At 51.9% G+C, this 10,604-nt stretch overlaps 1 protein-coding gene across 11 annotated transcripts in view; it reads left to right on the forward strand.

Moving 5' to 3' along the window:
* Positions 1-7,122, forward strand: part of FGFR2 (fibroblast growth factor receptor 2) — a 103,421-nt gene extending 96,299 nt beyond the window's left edge. For 10 of the 11 annotated variants that reach the window (XM_062213923.1, XM_062213926.1, XM_062213928.1 and 7 more), the window contains 3 exons: positions 324-461; positions 2,114-2,219; positions 5,570-7,122. In XM_062213923.1, the coding sequence (XP_062069907.1) occupies positions 324-461; positions 2,114-2,219; positions 5,570-5,734 (409 nt within the window). In that variant the 3' untranslated portion in view covers positions 5,735-7,122. Of the gene's footprint in view, positions 1-323; positions 462-2,113; positions 2,220-5,477 lie in introns of all 11 variants that reach the window. The other variant, XM_062213922.1, reaches the window with a different exon arrangement.
* The last annotated feature ends 3,482 nt before the right edge of the window (positions 7,123-10,604 follow it).

Below are 10,604 nucleotides of genomic sequence, written 5' to 3' on the forward strand. Positions count from 1 at the left end.
GGCTCCCGCCGACCTTAGCGGTCTGGATCTGGAGTTGAAAGCTCTCACCATAGGGACAAGGCAGGGGAAGGTCCCATTTTTGCAGGCTCCCGTGAGTCGCTCATTAGCCCAAAGGAAAAGGTTTGGAAAGAAACCCAGAGGGGCTGTTTCTTATTCACCTGAGCAGGAAGCTGTCTGGGAGGGGCGAGCCTGGACTCCGTGCTCCCGCAGTGGGTGCCCTCGTCATGCCCAGCAGGGCGCTGATTGTCCTAAGTGGGCGGTGTGGGTTCCTGCCCCTCCAGGGTTCGGTGACGGTGATGCTGCGCCTTCTCCTGTCTTTGCAGCTGGTCTTTCGGGGTGTTGATGTGGGAGATCTTCACGTTAGGGGGCTCGCCCTACCCAGGCATTCCCGTGGAGGAACTCTTCAAGCTGCTCAAGGAAGGACATAGGATGGACAAGCCGGCCAACTGCACCAACGAGCTGTAAGGGGCCCCTCACCCACCCTGCCGGGTCTCTGGGATGCACGGAGGTGTCTCCTGATGGGTCTCGGTTCTCTGGGGCCCTGAGTTTTCTAAACTTGTCTGGAGGAGAGGAGTCACCAGCACTGAGACAGATAGCCACGCCGAGAGCCCTTGCTTGTCGCTTCTGAGGTCGTCACAGGGGTGCCGGGGCTGCTCTCCCAGGGCCGCTGGGCTGTGCTGGCCATCGTCTGCCCTCTGAGTGCAGGAAGAGGCTGGAAGGCCATGGGCTGCCCTTCACGGTGGGGTTGAGGCCCCGTGCTGCGCCTGGCCCCAGTGTGGTGGGAACAGGATGGGTGTTTCCGGAGCTGGTTGGCCCCTGCCACGTGTCCCCAGAGTGCGTGGGCTGGTGTCTGGGTGCCCACTTGGCACCCCGGATTTAGCACAAAGGATCAGAAAGGTCTCCAGGTGCCCTCCTCAGAGTACCAGACCTGGCTACTGAACCAGGAGCAAGTTTCTAGGGAATTCCACGCCGCGCTTCATGTGGAACAGTGCTGTTAGTGACGTGTGTCTTGTGCAGTTGAATCACTGTGTTGACGCCAAGTCTGCCCCCTTGGCCCCAGGATTAGCTGGGAAGAGCGGCCCGTGGGGGAGCCATGGGGATTTTCTGTCAGTAATCCCGGGGGTGCTGTTTGGTGTACGGTAGGCGTGTGGTGAATGGCCCCATTTTTTTAGCTAGCTGAATAAAAGCACCAATTGTGCACCCGTGACTTTTTCTAACATGGAGGATCTGTGGAAACCCACAGTCGAGATAAGTCCAGGAGCTGGGCCTACCTAACAGTTAATCAGGAAGTTAGCGCGCAGCCCAGGGGCAGCAGCTTAACTCATGAAAACCTGACACAGTTCTGATGTTCAAAGGTTTTTGTTTTTCTTTCGTTAACCAAGGCACCTTTGTCAATTGAAAATCTTGAAAACAAACCCAGGGTGTCGTGTAGATCATGGAGGAACCGCTTTTGTCTAGGTGAAGGTGTTTGGGGAGGGAAGACCTGAGGCTGACAAGCCAATGTGTCCCTTCCCTTGGCCCCCAAAGAGCCTTCAAAGCGTGGTGCCATTGTGATGTGTCTTTTTTTTTTTAAAAAAGATTTTATTTATTCATAGAGAGAAGTCTTCAGTCCTCTGGATCACCCCCCAAATGGCCGCAGTGGCCAGGGCTGGGCCAATCCGAAGCCAAGAGCCTGGAGCTTTTTGCAGGTTCCCCAACATGGGTGCAGGGGCCCAAGGACTTGGTCCATCTTCCACTGCTTTCCCAGGTGCATTAGCAGGGAGCTGGATTGGAAGTGGAGCAGCCAGGACTGGAACCGGTGCCCATTTGGGATGCCAGTACTGCAGGTGGCAGCTTTACCCGCCACGCCACAGCGCCAGCTCTCACAGATGTCTTTCTGATGACCTGGACACCTTCCTAAAGCATTTTGGGCACGAGTGATGGTTTTGTACATCACGGTGTGTTACACAGAAAGCACAGTGACCAACTCTTCAGGGGACGCGAGTGACCACCTGCTAATGTAGCTGCTTGGAGAGTTCTAGAACATTTTCATCATTTAGGGCACCTCTCCACGTAGCTTATTAAAGCAGCTATCGCCCTGCTCCTAGTACTTAAGGAAATCCGCCTCTTCCAGGTATATGATGATGAGAGACTGCTGGCACGCGGCGCCCTCACAGAGACCCACGTTCAAACAGTTGGTGGAAGACTTGGATCGCATTCTCACTCTGACAACCAACGAGGTAAGGCCCTCCTTCCACAGGCCTGGCCCTGGGAGGGCACACAGCTCGTTCAGGGTGGGCTCCCACTGGAGGCTGTGGTGCACGTGGTCAGAGTTAAAACTGTGTGTTCCTCTCAAATTCGGACTTTTCTCAGAACTGCATTTGTCTGGATTCTGACTCAGGAAACCCAAGACCAAGGGGCGCTTTGAGGCTGGCCTCAGGGTGGCTGGTGGTGGCATGACCGGGTGTGGGCAGGGCGAGAGGGGTCCCGTGACAGCCGCGTGGTGTGTGTGGGAAGCAGCCGGGATGGATGTGGGGTGCTGGTTCCATTCTGTGGCCTGGTCACTCGTGTGATAGCTGTGGATGGACTCTGGCCAGTCGGCCTGACCGGATGCAGCAAGGTTTTGTAGTTCCAGCATCTGTGTGGCACAACCCTGTCCTGTGGGGTCCGTGTGGCAATGGCCTGTGGCTTTATAGTCTCTCTGTGTGTATGTACAGACACTCAGTTTCCTAAAATGAATGACTTACACGATTTTTAATTGAAAACGTGTGTAAGTTGAGCATCCCTGATCCAAAAATCCAGACTACTCCCAAGTACAAAACTTTGCGAACACTCCTGTGACGCCACATGTGGAAAACTCCACACCTCACTGGGTCACACAATGCAAAATGCAAGTGATAGCAGAAATGCAGGTGTGATAAAAATATTTTAAGCTGTGCATATTAGGTGTATGTAAAACATAAATGAATTTGGTGCTTAGATTTGGATCCCATCTCCAAGATACCTTTTTCCAAAATTTAAAAAAAAAATCCAAAATGTGAACTACTTCTTGTCCCAAGCATTTTGGTAAAATACCGATTTTCCAGGAGGGATTTATAATCTCTGCCAACAAGAGCGGTGCTCTCACCGTGGCTTCGGCAGGTAGATCAGGTAGCCTTGGACATAATGGCCAGAACTTAGTGTGGGCGGGAGACACAGTGATAAACCCGGTGAGGCCAGGCAGAAGCTGTTCATGAATGAATGGCGCGATGTTTGATGAGGGTGTGGGACGGTGTCTCTCCACACACGCACAATCCCAAGTCACACAAAAAGTGAAGAACTGGCAAGCATTTCAGAAGGAAAGCAGCGTACTTAATTTCTGTTAGAAAATAGTTTCAGCGTGGTTTTTCCGGCAACTCATCAAACGCCATGATAGGAAGCTTCTTCACCCAGACGCCCTGTCTTGTGCGTCTGACTGCTGCTCGGTGCCGGATGGAGGCTGAGAGCGCTTTTAAATGAGCACAGCTGACCTCGAAAAGTTGAAAGCAAAGGAGCAGTTCAAGGGGAAAAAACACCACTTTCTTCTCCTGCCAAAACTGTTGTTTCGAGCATAAGTTCCTTTAACCCTGGACTTGGAATCCACTGATAGCCCTGTTGTTTTCCTATCAGATCTGCAAGTTTATGGCTTCATTTAGAAACTGGGAAAAGGACGAAAGTTCCTTTTTAATGAGCCCACGTCCACGTTCAATGCTTTGTATTTATGTATTTACGTTTAAAGTGGGTTCATTCATACTGAAATTTATATCTAGTGTCCTGAAATAAAAAAGCAGAACGCCATATTGTCTAACGGATATAAAAATCGAAGTTTCTTTCCTTCTGAAAATCACTTCCATCTGCTGGAGAAAAATGGTTCCATTTAGGACAAAATTTCATTTTTATCATTGTAAGCAAAAAGTCTCCTTTTGAAGTGGTGGGCGTGTTTGTTTCTGGTTGTGCGGTTAATGCTGATGTTGTTGGAACTGACACATCTCCCTCCTCGGATGGGGACTCTCTCGCCAGCCCTGGTGATGAATTATAGGGGGGTGGGGGGTTGCCTTTTAAGATGTCGAGTCGCCAGCATTCTGAGGGCTCCTCTCTGATAACATGAGGCTGTTTGTGCCAAGGGCTGTGCTTTGTGCCCTGCTGTCCGCAAAACCACATGTCCTAGAATAGTCGCTGGCATCCGGGTGTGGGAGCAGAGCCACTCCCGACCGTGTGCAGGTCCCAGGGGAGAGATCTACTCGTAGCTTCAGGGCAGGGTCAGCAGATGCTTTCTGTGCAGGGCCAGAGAGTAAATGTTTTTCTTTTCTTTTATTTATTTGAAAGGCGTGAGAGACAGAGAGAGAGAGATGGAGATCTTCCATCTGCTGGTTCACTCCCCACATGCTGCTGTGGTTGGGGCTGGGCCAGGCCAAAGCCAGGAGCCTGGAACTCCATCCAGGTCTCCCAAGTGGGTGGCAGGGGCCCAAGCACTCGGGCCATCTGTGCTGCTGCTCTCCCAGGCGCCGTTAGTGAGGAGCTGGATCAGAAGTGGAGCAGTCGGGACTGGAACCCGTGCTCTTGTGGCTTGCCGCTATTGCAGGTGGTGGCTTAACCCCTGTGCCACCTCGCCAGCCCTGAGAAGAAACATTTCCAACCTGGACGGCCACACGGGCTCTGCTGCAGCCCGGCCATCCTAGCGTGAAGGCAGACCAGGCAGTATGTAAATAGATGTGATTTTGTTGTAGTAAAATGTTGGCGACCCTCTCCTTGGAAGTTTCCAGAATTTTGGAATTTATGTCTCTGTATTTCACGGTTTAGTGCCAGAAGATACTGCCTTTCTTTTGACTTTTTTTTTTTTTTTTTCCAACCGTTTACAAACGGTTCAAGGCATCCTGAGCAGGAGAGACTCTGAATTTCAAACCTTCCGGGCTGTGAAACTTCCCTTCTGGTTACTACACTTCCCTTGAGCAGCCCGTGTTGGATTTAACATGCATGAGTATGTGCGGGCCTGTTTACATTTTGAGCTTGGGGAGTAATGAATGACATCTGTTCACTTACCCCCTGAATGGAGAAGCGGTCCCCTTAAATTACCCTAGGAACTGCAATAGTAAAAAGTCGCTCAGAAAGTAAATATTCGTGGTCTCCCCTCTTGCAAGGGGGCCTGGGCCCACCCCAGCCGCTTGTGCGTGTCTCTTGCCGGGGATTGAACTTGGCTTTAGCTAGAAGGGTGCTCACCACCCATGTAAGTGGAGGTGACCTCCTGGCACCTGCAGCTCAGCCAGCCGACGATGGTTGCTAAGCGCAAAGCCCAGAGCAGCCTGCAGTCTGTTATTGTTGGGGGGGTGGGGGTGATCTGGGGGTGGGGGAGGGCCCTGGCAGTCAGCAGGGGGCCGCACCCCTGTGCTCCGTCCAGGGGCGGCCCCCTGCGTCCCAGCATCGGGAACGCCAACGTCTCAGAGCCTGTCTTTGAAACCAAACTCTCTCTTCCCTCCTTTCAGGAGTACTTGGACCTCAGCCAGCCTCTCGAGCCATACTCACCTAGTTAGCCTGACTCAAGATGAAATAAAACGTCTCTCTTCCCTTCTTTCAGGAGTACTTGGACCTCAGCCAGCCTCTCGAACAGTACTCACCTAGTTACCCTGACTCAAGGAGTTCTTGTTCTTCAGGGGATGACTCTGTGTTCTCTCCGGACCCCATGCCTTACGAACCACGCCTCCCTCAGTATCCACACGTAAACGGCAGTGTTCAAACATGAAGGCGGGCATCTGTCCGTCCCCAGGCGGGACGGCCCGAGCAGGGAGGCCACGCCTCCTAGAGCTCGCTGTCTCCGCTGGCCTATGTGGATCCGAGGAGTGAGTCATTGGAAAACCTAATCGGTGCACGTGCAAAGATGTGCGCGGTTGCCAGCGCGTGATCTTTGCCATGAGAGCATCCTGGGGGCCACGGATGGCCACGCAGCCCCTCCGCGCCGCCGTGGTACTGGCTGAGGACCACTGGGACTCAAGGCAGATGTGCCTTCTGCCTTCCTTGTTAATTTTGTAATAATTGGAGAAAATATATGTCAGCACACACTTACAGAGCACAAATGCAGTATATAGGTGCTGGATGTATGTAAATATATTCAAATTATGTATAAATATATATTATATATTTACAAGGAATTATTTTTTGTATTGATTTTAAATGGATGTCCCAATGCACCTAGAAAATTGGTCTTTTTTTTAATAGCTATTTGCTAAATGCTGTTCTTACACAGAATTTCTTAATTTTCACGAGCAGAGGTGGAAAAATACTTTTGCTTTCAGGGAAAATGGTATAACATTAATTTATTAATGAATTGGTAATATACAAAACAATTAATCATTTATAGTTTTTTTGTAATTTAAGTGGCATTTCTATGCAGACAGCGCAGTGGACTAGTTAATCTGCTTGGACTCGACTAGTTATCAGAGCCTTTGAAAAGAGAAATATTTACAATATATGACTAATTTGGAGAAAGTGAAGTTCTGATTTATTTGTGTTTAAACTCTGCTGTCAGACGATTGTTCTTCAACGACCTAAATGCCCGTATTTAAAGAGCGCTTCCTGGGACGCTGTTTTCCGTGGGTGCCGTCGCGGGGCCAGCGCGCCATCCACTGGACTTCCCGAGACACATGGTGCCAGCGTCCTCTCCAAAAGATGCCTTAATCCGTGCCTGGAGGACGGTCCTCGCCTGAGCTCCCCGCGCAGCATCCCTCTGTCTCTGGCCGCCCGCCGGCCGCCCCCGGGTGCGCGGTAGGTCAGCCCGGCTGTCTTCAGCACGTGCGGCCACGGCCATCGAAGAAGCCTTCCAGCATCTTCAGGTCTCCTCCCGGGGATTGGAACAGAGTGAGTAGTTCTGCCGCCAGTCTGGGGGACACCTCCATCTTTTTGAAAGGATCGCTTCCGTCTACTTCCGGCCCCTCCGCGGCGTGGGCCGGGCCGCGGCGGCACCGCTCATTGTGTATGAAAGCGCTGGGTTTTGCTCCTGAAACACCCACTCACTCTGCTGCAGCCGTGCGACACGAATGCGGATTACACTGATTTACGTGTTATGAAATTGGAGAAAGTATTTAATAAAACCTGTTAATTTTTATACTGACAATAAAAATGTTTCTACAGATATTAATGTTAACAAGACAAAATAAATGTCACGCAGCTTATTTTTTTAATACTCGTGTGTCTTACCAAATGGTTTCGTGTGCTCAGAGGTGCTGACTGAGCAATTTTTTTTTAAAGAATTATATTTGATTTATCTGAAAGACAAAATTACAGAGAGAGGTGGAGACAGAGAGAGAGGTCTTCCATCTGCTGGTTCTCTCCCCAAGTAGCTGCAATGGCTGGAGCTGACCGATCTGAAGCCAGGAGCCAGGAGCTTCTTCCGGGTCTCCCATGTGGGTATAGGAGCCCAAGGTCTTGGGCCATCCTCCGCTGATTTCCCGGGCATATTAACAGGGAACTGGATTGGAAGTGGAGCAGCCAAGACTTGAACCAACGGCCATATGGGATGCCAGTGCTGCAGGCCAGGGCTTTAACCCGCTGCGCCACAGCGCCGGCCCGCAGCACTGTCTGTGGTTGAATGCACAGAGCTGGAAAGGGTGTTTGCAAGCAGGGGTGACTTGTCGGGGCGGTAGGTGGTGGCCGGCAGTAACTGGGGCGGGTCGAGCTGACGGAGAAGCAGATACTTGGTTCAAGCCCCGGCTCCGTGTCTTCCTGGAGCCTTAGGGGAGTCACTGTTCCTCCCCGGGCCCTGCCTATTCCCCGAGAAGAGCGAGCTTTGCAGATGGAGGAGCAGCAGGAGGATGAGGGGAGATGCTCGGGACGTCTGGGTCCCCGGGCACCTGGACACCTTTTGGGCGTTTAGGTTTCCTTGTGATGCACAGAGCAGACTTTGCCTCACATTTTCCCACAGCATACTTGGGTCAAATTTTAAAATAATAATTATAGAATTATTTCTTTTTATGCCACCAAGAATCTGAAGCAGGAAATGGAATTCTGCCTGTCACTTAGCACGCATGAACCTTCCGGGGCCATCTCAACCTTGCCAGCGCCAGGAAAGAGCCAGCCAGAGCTGCCTTCTCCCAGACTTGCCTTCCTCTGTGGACCCTCCAGGGTCATGGGCGGTTAAACAGGTCCGCCCCTGGGGGCTCCCAATGCTTTAGTCCACGAGTGGTGGAGTGAGGGTCTTATTAGGCATCGGGAGTGGCCTGTAGTCCCGGTCCTGTTTTTTAGTAGAGCCGGGATGCAATCCCCCCAAAGGACATGATTGAAAAAATCCTCCTGGGGCCACAGCCCCAGAGGAGGCTCACCTGGTGATGCACCTGCAGGATGCCCTCACCCAGAGGTGAGAATGGACTTGCTGAGGCTGCACTGGATCTCAGGCAAGGTTCAGCGTCCGTGCAAGTTCTCAGTGAGGATCAGCGGTGCCTGTTCCATATTTTGGAGACTGATGGGGTAGTTTATGGCTTTGGCCATAGAGTTGCAGTGGAAGGGAAAATTTCTGTACTTCTTGCTTGTTTCAGGGAGATAGGAGGGCAAGAAATCTAAGCTAGCATTTGGCCATTTATAGTCTTAGGAAAAGATTTTATTATTTATTTCTTTGTTTGAAAGGCCAAGAGAGAGAATCTTCCATCTGCTGGTTCACTCCCCAAATGCCCCCAACAGCCAGGGCTGGGCCAGGCCAAAGCCAGGAGACAGGAACTCCATCCAGGTCTCCCATGAGGGTAGCAGGAACCCAAGTACTTGTATGCCTCCCAGGTACATTAGGAAGCTGGATCAGAAGTGTGGAGTAGCCAGGATTTGAACCGGCTCTGCCCCATGGATGTGGGTGTCCCGAGCCATGGCTCTACCTGCTGGGTATCTCGGATGGCGTTCCTAGGCCCTGCCTGCTGTTTCCGGCCAGATAGGGTGTGTCCGAGAGGCTGCCCACAGTGTCCAGCTGGGGGTAGCCACTGATGGGACGAGGAGAAGGGTGGAGAAGGAACACCTTCAGGAGAGCTGTGTGGCTCCCTGGGGAACAGGAGACCCACATCCACTGCTCTGCCTCTGCCTCCTTCCTCATCTCAGGACGCTTCTCTCAGAGCTGCAGGAAGCCCCTTCACCCCACACACAGAGAACAGTAAAACAAGTGCATGAGCGTGGCTGAGACTGAACCGGTTGTGGCTTGAGGACTGCCCCACCATTCTGACAAGGAGTCGCGCTGCCGGCGGCTACTGTTACGGCTCCAGGAGGGCAGGGGCCAGGGGTCCAGCTACTGCAGATGAGGGATTGGAGGCTCACATGGCTGGAAGAATGGACTCAGTAGACAAGCCGTTTGCAGCTTATTTGCTGAGCTCCATGTGTTTCTTAGATGGTGATGCTGGGGAAATCAGGGATTCGGTCAACGTTCATTTCCCCATCTTCAGAAACGCTTGCCCTGAGGAGTCCCTGGAGGAGCTTAGCCCTGGCAGCCAGTGCTCAGTCAATGCTGTTCTCTTCTTCCTGGGAACTTTTCTGTACTCTTCAGTGGTTTAGCACGTTCACAGTGTTGTGCAACCACCACCACCCTCGTCCCAGAACATTCTCAGTGCTCCGTAAGAGTGAGGCACCCGTTAAGCAGTCGCTTCTCATTCCCCTCCTCCTGGCCCCTGGCAGGCTCACATCTCCTTTCTGCCTGTGGCTTTGCCTCTGGTAGACCTTTCCTATAAATGGAGCTGTACAGCTTGGGGCCTTTTCACTGAACAATGTTTTCAAGACTCATCCACATGTAGCATAGCCCAGAACCTCATGCCTTTTGTTGATTTATTTTACTTATTTGAGATGCAGGTAGGCAAGCAGGCAGCTCCCATCTGCTTGTTCATCCCCAGATGCCCTCCCTGGGCCAGGCCAGGCCTAACACTGGGAGCTGGGAACCCAATCCAGGTCTCCCACATGGGTCCCAACTACTTGGGCCTTTACCTGCTGCCTCCCAGGTGTGTATTAGCTGGAAGCTGGAATTGGGAGTGGAGCTGGGACTTGAACCCAAGCACTGTCCAATATGGGATGCAGGCGTCCCAACCCAGAGTGCTAAACACCGGGCCAGCACTGGCCCCCGCGTTTGTTTTTATTGCAGAAGCATAGTCCATTGTATGAACAGACTACATTCTGTTTATCCATTCATCCATTAATGGGCATTTGGGTTGTTTTTACTTTCTGGCTACTATGGGTAGTGCTGCTGTAAACATTCATGCTAAGCCTGTGTGTGGTCATATATTTTCATTTCTCTTGGGGATACACCCAGGGTAGAATTGCTAATCCCATGGCAACTTTATTTTGTTAAAAATATTTTGGGGGACCATGGATTTTTATTTATCTTTTTATTTGAAAGGCAGAGAGACAGAAGTCTCCCATCTCTGAATCCCCCCCCCCCCCCCCAGTGTCTGCACTAGCTGGGGCTGGGCCAGGAGCCGGGAACCCCTTTAGGGCCTCCCGTGTGGGTGGCAGAGATATGACTACTGGAGCTGACTCCCGGGGGGGCATTAGTAGGGGGCTGGGATTGGAGGCAGGACTTGAACCAGGCACTGTGATGGGGGATGCAGGCATCCCAAGCTGTGCCTTTTCTGCTGCCCCGGGCGCCTGGCCCTGGCAGT

The sequence above is a fragment of the Lepus europaeus genome, chromosome 17, assembly GCF_033115175.1.
Source record: "Lepus europaeus isolate LE1 chromosome 17, mLepTim1.pri, whole genome shotgun sequence".
NCBI lineage: Eukaryota > Metazoa > Chordata > Mammalia > Lagomorpha > Leporidae > Lepus > Lepus europaeus.